Source organism: Phalacrocorax carbo, chromosome 3, assembly GCF_963921805.1.
Source record: "Phalacrocorax carbo chromosome 3, bPhaCar2.1, whole genome shotgun sequence".
Lineage (NCBI taxonomy): Eukaryota > Metazoa > Chordata > Aves > Suliformes > Phalacrocoracidae > Phalacrocorax > Phalacrocorax carbo.
This window is the reverse complement of record NC_087515.1, coordinates 68031312-68054260: the sequence shown is the minus strand read 5'-3', so window position 1 is coordinate 68054260 and position 22949 is coordinate 68031312. Positions and strand designations below refer to the sequence as shown.

General features: G+C 37.1%; 1 protein-coding gene across 4 annotated transcripts in view; it reads left to right on the top strand.

The window, feature by feature from the left end:
* Nucleotides 1-22949, top strand: part of AKAP7 (A-kinase anchoring protein 7) — a 91638-nt gene that overhangs the window by 1128 nt on the left and 67561 nt on the right. For all 4 annotated transcript variants that reach the window (XM_064447282.1, XM_064447279.1, XM_064447281.1 and 1 more), the window contains exons 2-5: nt 2446-2595; nt 3588-3733; nt 8473-8609; nt 13896-14056. In XM_064447282.1, the coding sequence (XP_064303352.1) occupies nt 2446-2595; nt 3588-3733; nt 8473-8609; nt 13896-14056 (594 nt within the window). The remainder of the gene's footprint in view (nt 1-2445; nt 2596-3587; nt 3734-8472; nt 8610-13895; nt 14057-22949) is intronic.

Genomic DNA, 22949 nt, shown 5'->3' with positions numbered 1-22949 from the left:
AGTTCAAAACACCTGGAGAGCAAGACCATTTATTTCTACAGCAGCTTTCAGTTAAATTGTGTCCAAAGGATTAATTTGTTACTAAACATATGAACATAAACACATTAAACATTAAGATAAACATATTAAACAGGGAACAGTGCCTGGAGGCCTAATCTCACTGTGATCTCTGATGTGTGGGTGTCAAATAATAGATCGTTCTATCTGAAACTATAATCAGTATGGAGAGAAGACGGCTGGGAGAGGAGTGCAATCAAGTATGTTTTATTGCACCTTATTTTTGTATTCTCCCCTTTGTGAATGAGGTTTATAATTTAGTTTCTGCTAGGTCAGATTACTTAAATACTAGTGAAGAAGAGCAGCCTCTTAAACAAATACAAGTATAGGAATAATGTATACACCTGTTCATATACGAAACTCAGGCTAATATAATTAAACATGCAATTAAGAAAAACAAGTTTATCCTGTAACAGCTTGATGGTTAAGGACTTCCTATCAAAGCTGATTTTGTTACTTTGGTCTCAGATTATCAACATTATGTCAGGAATGAGGGATGGAGGTTTTTTTGCTTGGGGCATGACTTGTAGAATTTAGAAGCAGTGCCTGTTTGGTTCAGCTAATTGACTAGAGAAGGGACACTGTTAACCACTAGCTGTGCCTTTGCTATGCCCATCCGATATTGTGACCAGATTGAATTTCTCAAAGTGGCTCAAGTATGTTGCGTCTTGAGCAGACAGAGCAAAGGAAGTGCGTAATCTGCAATATACACCCCTCAGATTTATGTGAGCCTTTCTTCTGCAGCTGATGCTACCTTAACAACTCCCTTTTGCTCCTACTGGTTATAATTCTGTTACAATTTCTGAATCTTGATAACTTTTCTGCCCCAGACTGACCTACTTGTTTGTCAGTTTCATGGATTTCTGTCTTGTCCTTTGCTTTGCAATCTCTTTCAAGGAAGGATTGTTGTTTTCTTTACACTTGTGGATCACCAGCAACAAACTGTTTTGTGTGAGCTTTACTTTAATCTAAATGTTAAGTAATAATTTTATTATTGCTTTAACACCTGTTTGTTGTACATAGTTCTTTAATGTCTACAGGGGGATCAAGCAACAAATCTAAATACTTTGTTTCTTTTTAATAGCCTCTGGGATAAAGTTAGGTGTCAGACTACAACCACAGAGCGATTTATGCCCCCCTGCTTTAGACTGGAGTAAATTAATGCTGAATCAGGTTGTTCTTTTACCTTCTTCCTTAGCATAATGTGATATATGCAAAAAGCACTCCATAGGGTGATAATAACCCAGATTGGGTCTGTAATACGGATTTTACACGTGTCGTAGTTTTGCATGCAACAAGAATATAATACACACTTTTGCTGCCAAATTTTCCCCTTGGGCCAGATTTGGACTATCTGCACTGGTCACAGGAAGAGCTTTGAAAGTGTGTTGTCTGTAGTAATGAGCTGTCCTAGGATAAACTGCAATTCTGACATAAGGCTTCTTCCACTACAGTAATCCCATTGTGGAGTTGTCCCAAAAGAATATTGCTGGATGCCTGGTTATGTGCACCGTTTCTGCTGCCAGAGAGGTTTTTTATTTTTTCATTTTCTAAGGTATAAGCTAGTGCGCAAATATTAGAGTTTACTGAAGCAGAAGCATGAAGCGGACATAACGAAGTGGCTCATGCTTAGCACTCATGGGGTAGAAGACATTTTAAAAAAACTTGTTAGGGGAGATTATTGTCATTGTGGTATCACTCTGAAATAGAACTTCATGTGTATCTTTATACATGCAAGATGAGTTTTGATTTGTATTGATTTCTTTTTTAGCTTAAATACTAAAAGTTAGTATTTAGAACCAGAAGTTCCGATCATTGCCACCTATAACATGTTACTCTGTGTGTGGGATGCAGGAGTAGAATAATCATCTCATTCCTGAATGATATAGTCAGCTGAGAACTCTGTTATATGTGGAACGGTAGGATTCCCTTCCTGCTCCTTCATGCCTCATTTTCAGTCTGTTTACATGGGAATTCATTTGCCAATGATTGCCTGCACTGAATTTTATATGCCATTACTGTTATCTAAAGTGAACTTTATGTGTTGTCCGAAGACTTTATTTTTTTAAGCTTGGTTATATGTATCCTTTTTATTTTTTTGCACATAATTGCATTTTCTTAGAACCAAACAAGGCCATAAGTTGTTAAATACAGAGGGCTGAACTGAACACTTTGGTTTTTTTTTTTTGTTATTCCACATAAAGCATTGAAGTATTTATGCTGATATGTTGACAAGGAAGAAGATCAGCATTCTTAAAGGGGTTATAGGTCAATACTCAGTTGCTGATAATTAGAGAAATGTATACTGGTATATTGCTTGTGTATAATGTCTTTTAGTTGTTTATATCAAAAACTAAGATCCAGTGTGTTATTTTAAATATATTACAGATGGGCTGGAAAATGTACAGCAAAAGAAAATCTCTGAAGAGAATAAGAAATGGACACAACAGAGAAAAGAGCCATGTCCTGCTGATTTGGTAGAATCTCTGATGGCAGAAATGCCATTTGTCGACACAGATATTGAAGATGAATTTGTTAGTAAGTATATTAAACAGAAGTAATGTGAAAGCATAGACACATGCGTTCAGTTCTTGGTCCTGCCTGTTGGCGTGTACAGGTGGGCTGTGCACATGGAACAGAGTCTCCCTGCGAACTGGAGCCGGTCCAGAGCCTCTCTTATTAGTACTCAGTCCAGCAAATACTCGACTATATTGAAAATTTACCATATTGTGATTCATTGCAGCAATGAGTCACAGAATAAAGACATCTCGAATATCAGTTCACATTACTGTATATGACCTTCTCACATGGTGAATTCTATGAGCTATCTTCCGATATGTGTATTCCCAGCACGTGGCTATAAATGCACCTCTAGTTGGACAGTGGATGTCTGCAGCCTGGTCAGCTTTTGGGCATGTGTCAGGCCACATGGTGGGAGAGGGTCTGCAAAGTCTTGAGGAAATAAGCTGTGAGAAAAATAATTTATAGTGCTATTCATGTTGGAAGGGGTCTTGGGAAAGGACGCGATAGAGAGTAGATCTGGCTTGGATTAAATTTTCTTCTGGGCTGGGTTTGGTCTTTCAGCTATAGGTTGGCCAGTCCTAGTCTAATACAGCCTTTAAAATCCTATGTGTTATCTTGTTTTATATTTCAGAAATGCAGCGTGCATGGGATTTTTGATACTTAATATTGGCGCTTTTGCTCTAAAGTCACATCCGTGTTCAAGTGCGGACATTTTGCAGGCCTATTCCACTGCAGCATGAGTTGGCTAAATGAAATGCAGCATTTTGGAACCGGCCTATGTTAGCGGCTTATAAGTCCTGCTTAGACGTGTAGGCTGTTAGTTTGATTATGGTACTCCACTTGTGTCATTCAGGTCGGAGTAGGATCCCAATCGGACGTTTCATAGCATGGGCAGTCAGATGACTGTGCAGACATCCTCCAGTCAGTTGACTGAAGCTTGGCATGATATTAGTGTACTTTTGTTTTGATTTATCTCTATGCTGAAAGTAACTTTTTTTTCTCTTCAGTGCATGCAACCTCTGAAATAAATATGAAAAAGAAAAGAAAGAGGGTTACTGGAAAAGAAATTGAAGAAGGCAGTGAGAGAAAGAAGAAAAAGAAAAAAACATATCAGCCGAATTATTTCATTTCTCTTCCAATTACTAATCCAAAGGTGATGTTCTTTATTATACTAATTTGGTATAAGCAGATTTACTTCAACAGCTGCATGTATTTATAAGATGAACAGTGTCTGATCTTGAGCAAAATATTTTTTTTCAGGTATATTTAAAGGAACATTAGCAGCCTATTCAAGGAGTAACTTTATTTTATGTAGCATTTTTGTGGAAAAAAATGGTTATCTGGAAAAGACGAGGGGAAAAATATTTATCCTTTTATGCAGTTTGTCAGTCTTATGGACTTCACATTATTTCGACTGAAGCTGGATTAAATTTCCCCTCTGTATTCTTCCAGTATTGCTTATTTTGTCATTCACTTATTCTAAGGAAGAGAGACATTCTTATTTAATTTAATAAGAAAATCCCTAGCAATATTTTTAGCTCTCCTTATAGATAGGAATTTAAATTTGGATCTGTTGCTGTTTTAACAAGGCAGTTTGTAGTTTAACATTTCCCAGTAAAATTGATCACCTTATTTAAAATTCAAACAACCTATTGTTTTGGTGAAATGTTGTTCAAAGGGATTCAAGAAGTGCAGAGAGCTCTCTAAGAACATGTATTTTCTTATAGTTAGCATGTGTTGTCTCATTTAAACAGTGAATGGGAATTTCTTACACGCTGTGGGACGTCTCTGATACGACTTCGATACCTTTTGTGTCTGGAAACAGGGAAAGTATGTGCATTATGTTTAAAAAATTAAATGCAACATTTCCAAATTTAGGTTTATTTTTTACTACCAGGCACCATCTCAGGTGAATTTTAAGTCATCCTAGATCTGTACTGTCTGTTCTCAGAGAAAGTCAAAGGTTAAGTGAATCCAAAATTAAAATAAACCAAAGTAGGTGTGAAAATTACAATGCAATCTTTGCTTCTTCAAAACATACTATGTGAAGAAGAGATTGTAGGGGCTGATTTTGTAAGATCCAGGATAGCCTGACACAAATACTGTGGGAAATATCTTTTCTTCCTGCCTGTTCCATGACTTAACAAGAGCAAGAATAATGCAGGGGTTATGTAATCTCATAATTGAGAATTCCTGCTCACATTTGTTATTATGTTGAATGGCTGGTTGAGTGGAAAAGTCTTAACTATGCATGCTTTTTTATATGTCAGGTATTTAGTCTTATATCACTTACAGAGGTAAAGGAACAACTATATAAATCGCAGGGCGTTTGGGAATTCCAGGACTTTGCTAGACAGTTTTGTTTATACTTGCCTTAGATGTAGAGTTGTTCTGAAAGTAGAAAATGCACACTGGAATTTGTATAGGCAACATTAGCCAAAATTTAGACTTAAGACACCTGGTTTCTTGATAGCCAGAGGAATCTGGTAATTACTTGTAGTATTTAAGTTAGTAATGAGAGACCTTTCTTTTTTGGAGGATCTGATTTTATAGCAGTGAAGTGTTTCGGGCATTAGTACTCTTTCTTCTTATTTTATATAATATTTTAAGCTTTACGCAGGGAGCCATTTTGTGATAAGGGATATTTGTGGAACATTTAACGAACTGTTCCTCTTGGAAATTAAACAGTTTCCTTGTTTTCATTTTAATTATGTTTTGAATCTTCAGCAATAAAATGTCGTGTTCCATTAATTTTTAATTTATCTTGACCTTTATTGCTTGTGCAAAAATAGTTAAATGTATTGATTATCGTTGTATCCTTTTCTGGTAACTTTTTAAAGTTATGTTTAATCTGATGTGTCACTGCTTAGTAGGTTAGTCTTTCAGGGTCCTCCAGTCTTGATTATAATTGATCTGTTGAATATTAAGACTGTAAGCTAAAGATCTACTTACTAGTAGTATCCCTGCAATAAGCAAAAATAAGTTATTTTATTACTCTTCAGAATAACATATTTCAAGTAATGGGAGAAAGGACTTTAAAATCAGTATTTGAGGCCTTATTTTGGAGAACTTTTTAAAATAATCTGACAGAGGAGTTGTTGAGTATGATCTGCCTTCAGACATTTCTTTTAGTTAATTTAGGAAATCTCAAGTTAAAAGAAATACCATGATAGCAGTTGAAATGTGATAAAACTTTGTAAGGTAATGTAAATAGCAGGTTAAATAGCAATTTAAAGTTCTTATTTATGCAATGGATCATAACTAGTTACACAGAGATAAAGGAAGAGTCCTGGTTCACTTAATTAATATTCATGGCACCCAACTGTTAATTGCACCTTAGATTTATTGAAGAAAGCAGAACCAATGTGAAGTTATATCATGCATTGCGATGGCACAGCTATGCTACAGCTATTGCGTTATGTTTTGGTCACATAAAGTCTGGGAAAACATTAAAAATAAATCCCTGAAATTCACAAAAATGTACTTGAGAACTTTTTTTCTTCTTTCCAAATGGTGAAGATTGTGTAGAATGTTCTCATTCCCTTAGCCAGAGGGAGAGAATGTGCTCAGTCATCTTTCTATTTTGCCTTTGTCAAAAAGGCAGCTAATTTCATACTTTCCTGGTGGGCTCAGTAACAGTTTGTCTCTGGAACTGCTAACTAGCCATCTTTTGGAATTAATCCTGTTCCAAAGGTATGTTAATTGTTAGGTTTTTAGCTTGGTTTCCTGATGGAGTTCATACAGGTGTGAGCCTGCCTATCTATTTGCCTTGTTAGAACCCCATTGGGTTTTTGTGGGTTTTGAACCTGCTGTGGGTTTTCAACCTGTTGTTCAAATTTGGATTAAAAATTGACATATCTGAAGTACTAATTTCCTACAATTTTTGTGGAATTGGTACTTGCATAAAAGAGAGCCTTGAAAAAACATGCTTGTGTTGAGAAGACTAATATGAGTGTGGCAATTACCTATTCTTCTAGACCTGCCAGCTGACAAATGAATATCTGTGTGTTTGTTAGCTAGTCAACTCCTTAAGCTGAAAATCTGCCGCAGCAGGTGTTGCTTCTTGCCCAAGCCAGAACTGAACAATATGAGGGAGCTGGAGGTAGTTTAGGGCGTGAGCAGGAAGGGACTCAGAAGTACTACTAAAGGAAACTATATGGGTAAGGGGATGTGGGGTATTGGCTGCTAATTTGAATGCTGAATAACATTGATCTTTTTCAGAGCTAGGATGGTCTTACTGCTGTGATAACACAATTCCACACCTGTCTTCTGTATTCTGAAGGGCTTGTCCATACACAGCTCTCAGGTGCAAATTGAATTTAGAAGCAGTAGTTGAAAATGGAATAAAATTGTAATTCATATGATAGGTCATTTAATTTTTGAGGTTTGGTGGTTTTTTCTTTTATGTATGGGGATAACTCCATTTGCTTTAGTTTATAAACATAAGTAATTATGCAGTCAATACATCCTAATTATCAGGGATTATGCTTACTGTTTTTTTGCTTAAATGTGGGCTAAATTTCTCCTACATCTGAGGCAATGAAGCTGTTACTTATCCAGGATAAGATCAGCTCTGACTTATAGAAGAAGATGGTCTTGTTACAACATGATCTATGATCAAAATGTTGGTGCAATTTTCTTCATATGTCTTATACAACTAAGGCACCTGTGATTTTTGTAGATGTCATATCACCTTTTTCTGGCAAGTGGCTTTTACCTTCCTTCCTATTTCCCACTCTCCCTAGAGTTGGTTCATTTAAGTTATAATTTCGTTTTATTTATATGACACCACTAGATGTCTATGGCACATTAGGTAAAACTCCTGCATTGCAAAACTCATCTTAGGAAATTAGGTCAGAAAAATACTGACCACTGCCATTAGATTGTTTTTTTCAGGAAACTTATATGTTACTTATGATTAACAGAGCTACCAAAATATATCAAGGCTTTATTTTTCTTTTTTAACCTGAGCTAATTGTGCTTATATTATAAAAGTCAATATGTACAGTATATTTGTGAAGCATTCACCACTGAATTTCAAATAAATAATATAATCAGACTGAGGTTTTCTACATGCTGCTTTGTGTGTAGTGTCTTTGCTTACCATGCTTTAAGAAATAACTCACTTTGTCAGATGGTCGAGGTTACTCGATTTGATTTAATTTCCACTAATGTATTCAAGAATTGTTGCAGGGTTTGTTTGTTGTTTTTTTTTAAAAATCACTACAATACAACTATCATAATGGCAAGCACAGTAAACATATTTGGACACAATTTATAAAGCATGTGTAACCATAAAAATATTTTTCAATGAAGAAAATGTAATCCAAATAATTTTAAAGAAAGAGACTGATGAAGTTAGATCATACATGTTGTGTGGAAATTCAATAAAATGTGTTTGATGACAGTATAAAAATTATATCTGTCTATTGGACAGTATAATCAGAATTGTAAATTGGATATCTCTGCAAATTGTTTACTGAATATTCCTGTTTCGCGTGTGCCCAATACTGCAAAGATCTCTTTCCAGACAGTTGTCTGCACATAGCAACATACAAGTTTAGCAAAGTGGGCAGAGAAAATACCTGAAGCAGCCTTTTATTTGGATTACTGGCAGTGTAGAACTGGACGATCTTAATCTGCTCCAGGAATTTATCATACTTACGGAAGCAGACTCCTATTAAGATGTGTTAGGGAGTGTCCAGTGATTTATTAATCACTCCATTTGTGCCCACTTTCAGTTTACTCGGGTCAGTTAGCACAGAGGATAAAACTTTCTTCTGCTAGAATGGTTTTTATATAAACGTTTGATTTCTGTTTGTTTGCTTTCTTGTTCACTTGCATGATGGGATACAGTAATTGTAATGGCTAACTGTGTCTCTTTCTTCCCAGATTACTAGTGGCATTCAGGCTGTCCAAGATGCAATAACGCAAAAGGATCAAAGGCTTTCCAAAGCAATGGTTCACACTGGCTCGTTGCACGTCACCATGTTAGTGATGCATTTATCCAATGAAGAAGAAATTAGCATGTAGGTATTTGCTGTTAAATTAAGTATATACAAGTATTTTTGCTGGAGGAGTTCATAAAAAGACTAGAAGGGGTAACTGATGCTTATTTATGGCAGCCCTAAATTACTAGGGTTACCGAATGTGTAATTCATGTTCTTAAAATGCTAATCTTAAAATAAGCCATTTTCATAACATGGTATGTCATGAGCTCCGAACAAAGTATGCGTTTTTTCCCTTGCATTTTTCATACTGTGTGCTGAACTTGCATGCACAAATGCATGTTTGCTAAAGTAATTATTTTAAAACAATGTTTTGCTATAGGGACACTGAACAGATTAACGGGAATTTTCAGAATTTCATAGCTTAGCAAATGTTATAAGTCAAATTAGTAATTGTCACTGAAAGACTTCAATAAAGTAAATCTTAGCTACAAGCTAATGCCTCATGCAGTCCTAGGGTTTTTTTTATGTTCCTAAATAAATTTATTACACTCAAAATTTAAGTACACTAAAAGAGAGGTGGCTTTTAGGCCTTATCAAAAGTATAATTTTGATGTTGCTTCAGTGATATAGCTGATTTTTTTTGATCATATAAAGGTAGAAAAGTTGTGCAAAGGTGTATGTATTATAAAATGATGTCGTGTATCTAAGTGTTAGATGTGACCTCTTGCTTTATAAAAGTGCAGTTCTCTGGTGTTTTTTTACTGTTTACCTCATGTTGTACTGCTGTCTGACAAGCCTACTTTAATGCACAAGTTCAATGGTTAATACAAAGATGTTCAGACTTTTAAGTCTATACAGCTGTAATTTATGAATGTTCAGAATAATAATTTGTGTGTCTAGCTGTAATTTTGACTTGAAATGAAAACACACATTGTATTTTATAGTCCTACTTTACACAGACTTTCTCAACAGTTCCTATTTAGATGTGGTGCCCAGTGGCCTGCATATGCGATGTCTCTATATTCACACATTATAATTGCAGAATTGAGATTGTAAACACTTTGGTAACTATAATAGAGTATTATGTAGAATGCTGATAAATGGCCAACTGGCATTATATGAACATCTGGGAATCCTCCATTGCTTATGTGTCTATTTTGTACAGAACTGCTAGTGAATCCAAATTAATCAGATCCTTATAATTGTGTGAAAGAGAAGCCTCACGGTTTCATCTCCCGCAGATGAGTTCTTTCAGAAGCCCTCTGTCATATATCTATACATCTTACTGGTTTTCTCTGTGGTGTTAGCAGGCATGCGGTCCATGTACTGAATTATCTAGATCAAGTAATGAATAAGTGCAGTGAGACAGTGCTTTGGTTATGGTAATACAGTTACAAAACAATGTGTCTAATAAGAGTATCTTAAGTAATTTTTTTGCCCCAAAATTGAGTAATTTTTTTGCCCCAGAAGGTCTGGCTGTTAAAGTGCAGATTGCTCATAAGAAAGCAAGAATCCAAGATAGAATGTAGGAACCACTTGGTGGTCAAGTGGAAGTATCATGGCTAAAAACATTAAACACACTCAAAAATAATGAGGTATCAGTATATCTAAATCAATTGCCCTGCTGGTTTTTCACACTTGTTTCCTTGAATGCTATATCCTTGAGGCCTCTACACTCTTACTTCTCCTGTGAGGATGCGAGTGTGTCAGTATCCTCATCTCCAACAGTCTGATCTAAAGGGAGAGGAACGGATAACCAGGAACAGAGAACAGAAAGGAAAGCAAAGGATCCTAAATCTGCTGGACTCCCTCTCCTCCCCATGTACCTTTTGTCTCCTGGAGTACGCACACCAGCTTCCTCCTGCCTTGGTTGATGAGCAAACTGTGGTAGCACCTGAAAATCAGTGAGAACAACCACTAACTGTGTGGTTGTTCTTTTAAAAGGTTTGAAGTATGAACCTTTTAAAAAAGGAATGCGAGAGGGTATCTCAAAGGCAAGTATGCCTCCTCATGAACATTTTTAGAGTCCTAAACTGTGTATCAAAACAAATATTCCCAAATTCAGTATCTTCTGCTACTCCTTGAGATCCTTCTCAGCTCTCACCATCTGACTGCCATCAAGCACTTATTTACGGAGTTCTTCTCTGCCTCTCCCAGCAGAACTCCACAGTCCAGGCACCCAGGAGCTGTCCTCCAGTCAGCAGCAGCTTCCCCAGTAATTCACCCCTTCCCTGGCCAGATGCCTCCTACAGGTATCTAGCTCAGCTATCCTCAGGTATTCTAGATTGCATTTTCTATTATATAGGATTCTTTTTTTTTTTCATAACTGATGTTTTCTGTTTAATCTCTTGGGAGAGTTTGAAGAGTAAAAAGTTGAATTTTCCTTTCTTTGCTTCACCAATTTTTGATACCAGGTGAATGGAAAGAAACCAAGATCCAGGCTGGCAAAAGAACCTCTGTGTAACATAGGGTGAGAGTCATCCCTCAAAGAACGTGCAGCTTGTCAGCTGGGCATCTGAGAGTTCATAGATCCTTAGGTTTGGATCCATTAAGTTACTCACATATCTACAGTTTTTCTACTGTGTTTGCACAATAGTGCCTCTGTCTGTACAGAAATGAAATGTGTTGAACGCTATTTGAAGTCTAAACACGTGATAAGAATGTGCTAAACCTAACATTCAATTCAGCACAAAGCCCTTTGTATGGTATTTTAGTACATACAGCTTTCGCCCTGAAAATGGAAGATCTGTATTCTAGGCCGCTCTTTCTAAGGGAATCCAGACCCGCAGTTCCCATGCGAGTTTCCGAACTCACTATTGGCCATGATCTAGCCTTCATGTATGTACTTTATATCTCTTTTTGTAGGACTATATGAAATCATGAATGTGAGATTTTAAAAACCATAAAGAAAGCAAGCGAGAAAGAGTAATGGCAGCACTCCCTTCAAGCAAAGGAGTTCTAGTCCGTGCTAACTGTATGCGCAGTCATGGGATCAGGTACTAGAAATCAGGACGCCTGCCTTGGCAGTAAATGCCTTCATTACCAGACTATAGTGTGAAGTTCTTGCTTGTTGTTTGTCAAAGGCTCTGTGAATCTAACCTTTTCATTATAAATATGAGTGCTGAAAGGTTTCAGTCTGGCATTTTTTGCAAGGCTGCTTTTTCTAACATGTAATCAAAATCAACAATTCTGAAATGTCTAAAAAGAAACTACATCAATTTTAAGTGCTATAATGTTTACATTACGTCAATATAGAAAAAAGCAGGCACTGCTTCAATAATCCTAGTTTGTATTTGCTCAGAATATGCTGCTTAATGCTTTTTTTATTTCCTTTCTTCACTTTGGAGCAAAATGCTTGTAAACATTTTTGCTATCCCTGTGGGTTAGATGCACTGAGTGTTACTACTATTTGGCATCGTAAATATTATTTGGTATGGAATAACAAGAAAATACTGCTGTTGTGTTTGTTGCTATTGACTTCAGTGGAAATGTTTGTCCTTGTGCATTATTCTTACAAAGCAATTGTTAGACATTATAAAGTGATTGATAGAATACGAAAATAAAAAATATGCTAGAGTGAGATGACAACTATTTTTCGTAAATACTTTAGTGTTTACAAGATTATATATGAAAGAAAAAGCAGAACTAAATCTTCAGGGACACAGCGCTAAACTGAAAACACACTGCACTGCTTGAATTGACCTTTCATAGACCTTATGAGGTAGAGTTGAGCTGGTCAGTGAGTTCTGCAGCACACCCTAGAGTATGGAAATATAAGTCTTTGTTCAGCTGGGGAACAGAGCTTTCCATGACTCTCTGAGTACCAATTCTCAAATGCAAAAGTCCAGAGATGGATTTTAGGTATGTGTGTGATTCACTACTTGAAAGCCCGCTGCAGTCTTCGACACAGTGTATTTCAAATATCTGTACTTGTTTTGGAACAGTTTTCAGGTTCATGTCAGTAAATAAAGCTACACATGATTGCCTGTGAAGTAATCTGACAGGTATAATCAGTATTGGATGGTGTTTTTGAAAGGTCTTGAAATATAGCACATACAGAAGACACAGGAACAGGCTTGTCTAATGATGATAAAAGGGTAGGTAAGTGGCAGAGACTATGCTCAAAGGAAAATATCTTTGCCAAGGAACGAGTAATGGCATTGTTGTTTAAAGTGGTTATATAGGAGCTAAAGTACTCCTGGGTCATAAACTCCTATAAAAAAAAAAAAACACAGGAGGGCTATATCAATCAAGGATATTTTGTCTTGTAATCAACCTTAACGTCTTTCTTAACCTGGCCTAACTTTCAATTAAATGCATAGTTCTCACTGAGAGTCCATCTTGTTAAACACAATGGAAACGTGTGTAGAGTTGTTTGTAATTGTACAGGCTTAAAGAATATAATTTAGCCAACTTTAGAAATCATGGTGATGGCTTTCATCCCGCGAGACAGAAAAAGTAAAATAAACTCTCTTGAAAGTTTTTAACCTGTCACTGCCACCTAGTGTTCATAAAGTCAACATCAGTTTAGTGAAAAGTTGAAATTCAGTTTTGTTGTATAGAATTAAAAACTGTTAAGCATGTGAGAAATCTTTTAGAAGACACTGAGAATGTTTATATAGTTTCTGTTTAGCATGTGAATCACTTCAAGTGCAGGTCAAAGGAAATATTTAATGTAATCGAATGTGCACTTAATATGGCTAATTAATATGATTATTATAAGGTTACCATATTTGCTCCTGTTTTTTAAGTTACGTGTAGATTATGTGTGCATGCTACTTATCTCTTAAAGAAAGTAGGCATCAATTTAGATAGTACTTCTTTTCATAACAGATCTCAGTGAGCTTAATAGTAATTTACATATAATTTTATCATGTTTAATATCTATAATGTCACTAACCTTTATTGATAACATTAAGTAACACTCTGTAGTAGCTTTGAACAAAGCAGAATCTTAGAGTTTCAGTTGAGCCATCAGGAGATGAAAGAAGTAAATTAAGAATGGTAAACAAAATGCCTCCAAGTAAGCATCTCATTTAAATGGGATGCACAGAGTAATAGAGACACTATCTTGTTAATATCTAGTCACCTTAAGGACTGAGATAAACTCTTTTGAGGAATTACACCTGCTTCTAGGTCTGCCTTATTATTTCTGTGGTTTTACAGCAGGGTGTATGAACCAGTTTATCAAATGGTAATAACAGTATTGACTGCATTGATAGGAAGTAGTGCAAAAGTACCTGAGTACATAATAAATTGATACTAATAAAGCTTGGTGAGATTTTTTGATAGAACGACTAATAGCAATGTAAACAGAATTAAAATATTTGACTTTCACATAGGTATTTTCTTTCCTCTTGACAGAGCAGTTGGTGCTCTTTCAGACAGCAAGGATTTTGTGGAAGATCTCCTGAAAGGAAAAACTGTGGATTTGTCTTTTCAAGGAATTGATCACTTCAAAAATCAAGTTGGATTTGTGAAGTTGGCAGAAAATGATAATACAACTACACTTACGGAAATTGCAGGTACAACTTGTCATCCTAGCTTAAGTGCTTTAAAGAGGTTTTAACAGCCTAGATAAGAGTGGAGCACAAAGATAAGTTGGTGCTAATTTAGTCAATGTTAATTTACCCTTAACAACTGCAAAGAGTACATGATGAATTTCCCAGCATAGTTCAAAATGATATTAATGAATTTACAGGCAGTACTGTTCTCTGATAACTTTTTATTTAGTCTATATAAAAAAAGTAGTGCAGGTTTGTAGATGGATATAAAAACTCCATTCTACCTTGTTTTGGTCCAAGTACTGTCTGCTGTTTCTCAGCTGATATTTATACCCCTTTCGATTTGTATATTCATACTTACTGACTTTAAGAACTGTATCTTTGGTGCATCTTACCTGGCTTGCAAAGTTACATAGTTCTCTCCTTTGTGTTCATGCTGAGTAGAGCACTGACAGACAGTGATGTTCTTTCCTCTTCCATGGTCTTGGGGAGTCTTTGAGTTTTGTGTTTCCTGTATGTTATATATATCAGTCTTAAATCTCACATGCGCACATAGAGATATATATATGTGTGTATATGTGTATATATATGTACTTTATAGATATACTTCCATTTATGTATAAAGTAAAATCTGGACTGCTTCTACACTCCTGGAGGATAAGGGGAATTTGGGAGAAGGACATGGCTCATCTGCCAGAGGTATGGAGCCAGATTCCATGCTGCTTTAGCCTGAAATTTTTTTTTTGAACAGTTCTGCAACCAGTCTGTGGCTTGTTCAATGTTAGTTGCCTTCCTTAAGCATTTTGGAAGTTCCTGAAAGATATGGCAGGTAGATGCTACTATGCATGTGCACCCACATGTTCACTTCAAGAGCGAAACTTTCAGTTCTGTCTTAACAGTGGAGCTAGGCCGCTACCTTTGCCAGTCAGATAAAATGCATCCAAAGATACAGTTCAAGTCAGCAGGAGTATATAAATTAAAAGGAGTGTAAATATCAGCTGAGAAACAGCAGTCACTACCTAGACGAAAACAAGGTAGACTGGAGTTTTTTTATCTGTCTGTGGGTCTATTCTTAAACTATGTTGTTTACAGATATTAAATAAGAATTCTCAGAAACCAGTACTGTCTGTAATTCATTGGTGTCCTTTAAAACTATCCCGGCAATTCCAACTATTCCTTGGAAAGGCTCTTTAAAAGAGTTTTTCAGTATTGATGAATTATCTTTTGTCCTCTGAGGAATGTGGGGTCACACCATTTTTTAATAGTGCAATAGCCCATATAGGACATTTTACAGAGTAGCAAAGACTGCTGCTCTCACGCTACCTCTTTGCAGTTCAGTACAGAGAGGAAATGGAAAAAGTCTTATTAATACAGTGCTTTGTCTAGCAATTAATTGGTTTAATTTCTGATTTCTGACATGAATTTCTGAAGTGCCTGTAGAAAATATTTAGTATTTTAGAACTTATCTTTTAAAGAAAGGTTGAATAGAAGACTGTGGGCTTTTCAGTTTGCTTATGCTGTTATTGGGCAATGCTTTATTATTCTAAGCAACACTCGATAGAGAAGTATTTCTAATATTCAGTATGGTAGAAATTGAACAGTACTTAGAGTTCCAGAGAGGCTTCAGTTGTCAAATAATCCCATAATTATTTCAAAGACTGGATCTGCCAAGCATTCCTTCAGTCCTTTGGATGATACATTTCCTCATCCTTGTCTCTGAGTTTGTCTTTGCATTTCTTTTAAAGGTGAGTCAATATTGTATGTATGCTGTTTTAGAAACAGTGAGATAATTCATAAATATGTTCGCTTTCAGTACGTCTTGTGAAAGGAGATGAATGGTTTCTGTTAGTGATAGTAATTTTGAGACATTTATAGTTAATTATTAAAAACTCCAAAATAATTGAAGTTGCTAGACATGGAGAGTCAAATATCTTTTAACTACAGGAAATAAAGGAGTTTGTTATGAGTGATTTTCTACACATCTGTATTGGGTTTGGGTGGCAAGGTTTTGGTAGCAGGGAGGCTACTGGGGTGGCTTCTGTGAGAAGCTGCCAGAAGGTTCCCCGGTGTCTGAGAGCGCCAATGCCAGCTGGCTCCAAGAAGGACCTGCCGCTGGCCAAGGCTGAGCCCGAAGTGCCTCTGGGATATAACATATTTAAGAAGGGGAAAAAAACCTGCTGTACAAAAACAGCAGCCGGAGAGGGGAGTGACAATATGTGAGAGGAACAGCCCTTCAGACACCCAGGTCACTGAAGAAGGAGGGGCAGGAGGTTTTCCAGGCAGTGGAGCAGAGATTCCCCTGCAGCCTATGATAAAGACGAGGCGGGCTGTCCCCCTGCAGCCCATGGAGGTTAACGGTGCAGCAGATACCCACCTGCAGCCCATGGAGGACCCCACACCAGAGCAGGTGGATGCCCGAAGGAGGCTGTGACCCCATGGGAAGCCCACGCTGGAGCAGGTTCCTTGCAGGACCTGTGGCCCCATGGAGAGAGGAGCCCACTCTGGAACAGGTTTGCTGGCAGGACTTGTGACCCCACAGGGGACCCACGCTGGAGCAGTTTGTGAAGAACTGCACCCTGTGGGAAGGGCCCGTGTTGGAGAAGTTCATGGAGGACTGTCTCCCATGGGAGGGACCCCATGCTGGTGCAGGGGAAGAGTGTGAGGAGTCCTCCCCATGAGGAGGAAGGAGCGGCAGAGACAATATGTGATGAACTGACTGCAACCTCCATAGCAGGGAGGAGGTAGAGAATTCAGGAATGAAGTTGAGCCCAGGAAGAAGGGATGGGTGGGGGGAAAGTGTTTTTTAAGATTTAGTTTTTATTTCTCGTTACCCTACTCTGAGTTGATTGGTAATAAATTAAATTAATTTTCCCCAAGTTGGGTCTGTTTTGCCAGTGACAGTAACAGGTGAGCGCTCTCCCTGTCCTTATCTTGACCCATGAGCCTTTGTTATATTTTCTCTCCCCCCGTCCAGCCGAGGAGGAGGAGTGATAGCGCGGTGTTGGTGGACACCTGGCATCCAGCCAGGGTCAACCCGCCACAACACCTTAGACTAGTGAACCAGATTTTGATCAGAATTAGGCAAGTAAATGATGGGATCAGTTTTCAGCCTTTGTTTTTAAGTCTGACACTCCTTTATATTAGACAAACTCAGTACAGTCAAATTTAGCAAACAAGCAAACCTATGTTTTCTTTGCAAAGCATAACTGCTGATACTGACTGGTAAGCATTCTTTGCTTATATTAGAACTATAGCTGTATATTATTATTTTCACTAAAGTAATTGATTTTTACTTTAGTAAAAATATTTCTTCAGTTCTTACTTTCATCAACTGAATGGATCTTTTCTTGGCCTTAGGCCTGTCGTTCAGTCTCTAGACTTAGACGGTAATGTTCGTTTCATCTGGATTTAGTTCTGACACAGGGTAGGGAACTGAGCATTACAAGAAGAAAATGGTAAAATGACTGAAAATGTTTAAAATGTTTAATGGGTATGACTTCAGGGTATGCCATCTTAACATTTCTCTGTGACTGTCATAACCATAACTTATGAATTGCTGCTGATTTCAGATTATCTTTTTGTGCCTTCTTGGAAGTGCTAGCATTATTTCATAATGCATAACCTATAATTCATGAAAGCAAATTCAGTTTTTGTATTGATGCATGTGCCAGCAAAAAAGTTTTTCAGTCTGTAATTATGTAATACTGAAGATTATACAAGTATGTTTCAAAAGTTAGCTTAGTTACATATTAAATTAGTGGAAAGGCCAGGTATGAGCAGGAAGAAAATTAATACACTAAGTAGTTTCTGTGTATGTCTTCATTAGATTAAATTGCAAAGAATTTCATATAAGTAACCTGATAAAAATAGATAATTCCTTATTACACAGATGTCCTTCAGGGCAGTGCAATTTGAAATGTGAAATAATGTTACATAAAAGAATCCATGTGAACTCTTCAGAACTGATGAGGTAAACAAGAGAGCCATGAGGATTCTCGCCTCTTCCCCAAGCATTTAATTCCTTTAATGTATAATTCCTTTAATGTAAGAGTACACTTACAGAGTTAATTGGAACACGGTTTCATATGCGTGCAGTTTTTACAAAACATTAGCAGACAGTCCTCTAAGTGCCAAACCTCCTACTGAAGGTGTTGCATTTTGGGGAAAAGACCACACAATAAATATACCTTCTAATGTAATGAATCATATTAGCAGAAGTGTGCCATTGAGTTTATTTTCTGTAATACTTTTCATATATTAATTCAAAACAGGCTGTGTGTAAAAATTATGGCTAGTATTCCTGCCCTGTGGATAGTATCTTGAATACACAATTTTAGAGAGACAGCAGCAAAAGAAAATACTGGAAACTCTTTCCTGCTGGGCTGCTATTGTCAGGGTGTGTGTAAAGATTGCTGTCAGCTCTTCATATATATACTGCTGTGAAGTTGTTCATTCTGGCTCCTAGTACAGCTTGCCTGTGATATAACCTGTGTCCCTAGAAAACTGCAGTTTTAAAACTGAGGCTGGTAGAAAGAAAAAAAAAACCACACCAGTATTGCCTGCAGGATGTTAATTATTCTGTTGTTGTCCATGGAACAGTAAAGAGAGAACACTTCTGTAGCTGGTTTGATTTTTGGCAAGACCTGAGTTTAGCATATTACAGAATTACTGTTTTGCTATTTCAAGATTATGTTTGGTTTCTGCTATGCTCTAAGGTGAATTTTGACTTCATGTGTTATTTTGTGACCTACATGAATGTTGAAGGAGAAATATTGGTAACACAAGCAATAGAAAATATATAAAGTTAAATTAGCTTCTTGTAAGAGCCCATTTAGTTCCATAAATTATATGGAAATTTGTTTGATACCAATAACATCTGAATGTTATAATGGTAAGTGCGTGCCTGCTAATGCCGATGTAAATGTAAGCTTGCCAGAGACAAAAGTTTAGGAAAAGCAGAGCTAATATGGATCTTCCGTTTGTTGTGATTTGCTAGATATTTCCCAACAATCCATTAAAAGACACTATCATCATACATTTATCTACCAGGAATAGTGCTAAACTGTTATGTGAGAAATTTGAGTATTTTAATCACTCTTTGTCCAAGTCTTCTTAGAAATCCTGAGCTAGAAGCGATGTATACACTTAGAGTAATTTTCAAAAAACTCCTCATTTCACGTGCTTTGCTATACTACAGAATATTTGAAGTACCAAGTGAATTTGGAAAAGTTAATAAATCATTTGGCTTCGATTTTCACTTTAGTAATTATATTGTATGTGCTATTTGAAGCTGATAAAAGTGAATAAGTGAATCCTGGCTTTTACCCAAAGGATTTGCAGATTTTTGTTTTATGGATGAATGATGCACGTTATGGTCTGACCGTCAGAGGGAGCTTGTACTTCATGAACAAAAAAGTTACTCTTCTGTTTATGCAGATAATTATTTCATTTGCTTTTGGTCCTTTGCTTTTAAGAAATGTTGATTTGTTGGGTTAAATATTTTAATTCAGTTAGGACTGCACTAGACAGACACGTAGTACACCTACCTAGTCATTTTCTTTAACTTCAGTTTTCTAAAAATGACATTTAGTCTAATCTCACTAAATAAATTTTCTTAACAGTCCATACTAGAGAGAAATGGAAAGCGTGTCATCCTGCCCATCTTCTTCTCTAGGTACATTACAGCTTTACTAGAGCATAAGCTGGCATTGCCACCATACCAAAGGAGTCTGTCCCTTTTTGTTGTGCTGGTGATTTGTGCAGCCACATGGTGAATTCAGCTGTGGTTAAATTAATGTTCTTACCTCTGCCAGCTAATTTTTAATCTATTCTGTTTGTCAGTGCAGTTTACTGTATAGCTGCATGGCTGTTGGCACAAAAGATAGGAGCAGTGGCAGGTGTGGGGCTGGAGAGGAACAGTCTGTTTTGGCAAGGATGGTGGTTAATGAGCTGCTTTAAAGATTATGAAACCACACATTTAGCATCTATTTTAGGGTGAGGTAAATTGCGCTGACTTCAGAGAGCCTAGAGAAATAGTTTAATTCAGTTAATTTAGTTCATTTTCGTTTCAGTTGGCTGGAGCTAAGAGAAATGAATTTTGCCTCTTGTCAGTTATTCTTAAGTCGTTTCACAGAATGGAAAAATCGGTAACTCAAAACTGTTGTAAAACAACTGATTTGTACAAAGTGAACAAAAAGCTACCGGTCCAAATCTTCAGCAGTTGCATTGAAAACTTACTCCTGTGACATTAGATTTTCTTCTAATCCAGGTGCCATTAGTTACAGTTCCTACTAATGTGTGTAGCAAAACTTTACTGGCATGTGTAGGAACTTGACTCATCCACAGCAAGCACAGAAGTGTGCTCTAAAGTTGAAAGTGGCAGTGTTCTGCTGTCTCAAGAATATATCTATGTCAGCAAATATATGTATACTGTATTATGTGATTAATACAACTAGGAGAAAAAAAAAAACAACTGACATTTTTTTTTGCTGATTTAATTACAAAAGCCAAGACACCTACCTGCTGATATACTTATATCAAGGACTGATTCCACTAGACCTGAGCATTCAGGTTCATGCCTTTTGATATTACGTAGTCTTCTGTATGCAACCTTTTCTAATTTAGCTTTGTGCTACGTGACAGTTTTCTTCATTTTAGGTGCCTTGACTAGACAAATGCTGACAACAGCCTTTTCAGCCTTGAGAAAAGGAGGCTTAGAGGGGATCTCATCACCACGTACCAGTACTTAAGGGGTAGCTACAAAGATGGAGACTCCCTTTTTACATGGAGTCCCATGGAGAGGACAAGGGGGAATGGACACAAGTTGCTCTTGGGGAGATTCCGATTGGACACGAGAGGGAAATTTTCCACAGTGAGGACAGTCACCCATTGGAAGAATCTCCCCAGGGAAGTGGTTGACTCGGCCACGTTGGACACTTTCAAGATTCGTCTGGACAGGGTGCTGGGCCATCTTGTCTAGACTGTGCTCTTCCCAGAAAGGTTGGACTAGATGATCCCTGAGGTCCCTTCCAACCTGGGATTCTGTGAATCTGTGTGATTCTGTGAACAGGGGCAAACATTTTATGTACTATTGAGGTCTAGTATAACACCAGTTAGTTTTATATATTTGTGCTTCCAACAGGTCATAGTTATTAAAAACAGTTTGCTCTAGAGCTCAACATTTATTGCGTGGGAGTATTAAATGCTGTGCTATTGCCAGATCTCTTAGCTCAGCTTTTTTTGTGTGTCACGTGAGAAGTAGAAGAGGCTTAAGTAGATATGTAAGAACAATAGGCTGGGACAGGGGACTGGCTTTGGAGCACTGTATTGCAGTGCCTCTCCTGCCCTTTGACTGCACTACTCTTCACACAGGGTCTTAACATTCTGATGAACTGTGTGGAAGGAACCAAAAAGAATGGAAAAAATCTTTTCAATTTGCTAAGAAGAATGTGATTGGGCTGTATAATGGCATTTTCAGCTAGGTACAGAGAGGGCAGATACTAAGGGGAAGAATAAGGGTTTAATAGAAAGTAAGTCAGGAATAAGTAGAGGATCTGTTTGTAAGGAAAGGAGAAAGTAAATCTTACAAGAGGATTTTGGCATTTAGACATCTCTAATTTGCTGTTGTGTAGTCAGGTGAGATTGGAAGTAAAGTTCTAAATTGTTGCATGGAATTTATTCAGTTAGTAGGGAGATTGAAATATCTTCAGTTTGTCATAGTATTTTGTCTTTGCACCTTGATGTTTATTACAGTTTTTATTCTTACTGTAGTTTTGTAAGTGAAATATATAAAACAAACTAACCATGTGCATGACTGGCTCTGAATGTGCCATTTAATTTCTCCTTGATTGTTTTTTATGAGATGTTTTTGATTGTTAACATCCCTCTGTACAGAACAGATATGATGATCTGGTTAAAGGCCACTGAGCACTGCTGTATTATTTAATGAAACTGGACATACTGTTCTCTATGTTCATTGCCTCTGTTACTCTAAACCACCCATTAGTGATCTCCACATTTGTTCCTTAATGCTAAAAATGTAAAGTATGGTTCTCTGGAAGCAAGGACAGCAAATGCTTTTTGATTTTAATTTACTTTCTTCTTCATATTGTGCTGCCAAACACTGAATAAAAATTACTCTGAAAAATACCTCATTAAAATGAAGCAATAAGATATGGATTTTTTTTTGGTTTAAAAGAAGGTACTCTTACCCACTTCTTTTTGTGAGTGTGACAAACTCTTAGGAAGTATTTGAATGGATTAAAGACAGTAGAAGAACCGAGTTTCATCAAGAAGTCCTACCTAAGTTTCTATTTCAGTCTAGCACTTCAAGCCTTCACATTATCATTGTTTTCTAAGGCTTACCTCACATATTGGCACCTGTGCACAAAGTGGGGATAGCTTGGTCCAGCTGTTCCTTGGGTCCTACTTTATGAAAGAGCACATCTATCTTCTATATACATGGATGGCAATGGAGAGAAACAGAACAAGCTATGCATACTGCTGATACATGTTTGAAATCACCGTATAGCTCACTGATATGACAGTGATATGGTACAGTGACAATTCACTGTAGAAAAGCCAAAGTAATATATAACCAAGTAGCACTGGAAGAACCATTGGGAAGTTGGCCTGACTCTGGTTTACCTTTTGACACAGTGTAAAGCTGACTATTTGCACAGAAATGATAGTACTGATGGGCAGAAAAAATAGCCACTTTTCATATGGAGAGATGAGAAGCAAGGGCTCTCCTTTTCTTGCATCCCGGAGATAAAAGTCCCCAGCACAGGAGATAGGGACTGAACCTGGTTTAGTCACCATTTTTTTTAATTAGAGATTGGGGATTTCTGAGGCATTCAGGAGCCAGTAGTTTTTGTCAGGCAGCATCTAGGGATGCTCCTCAGGCTGATACTAT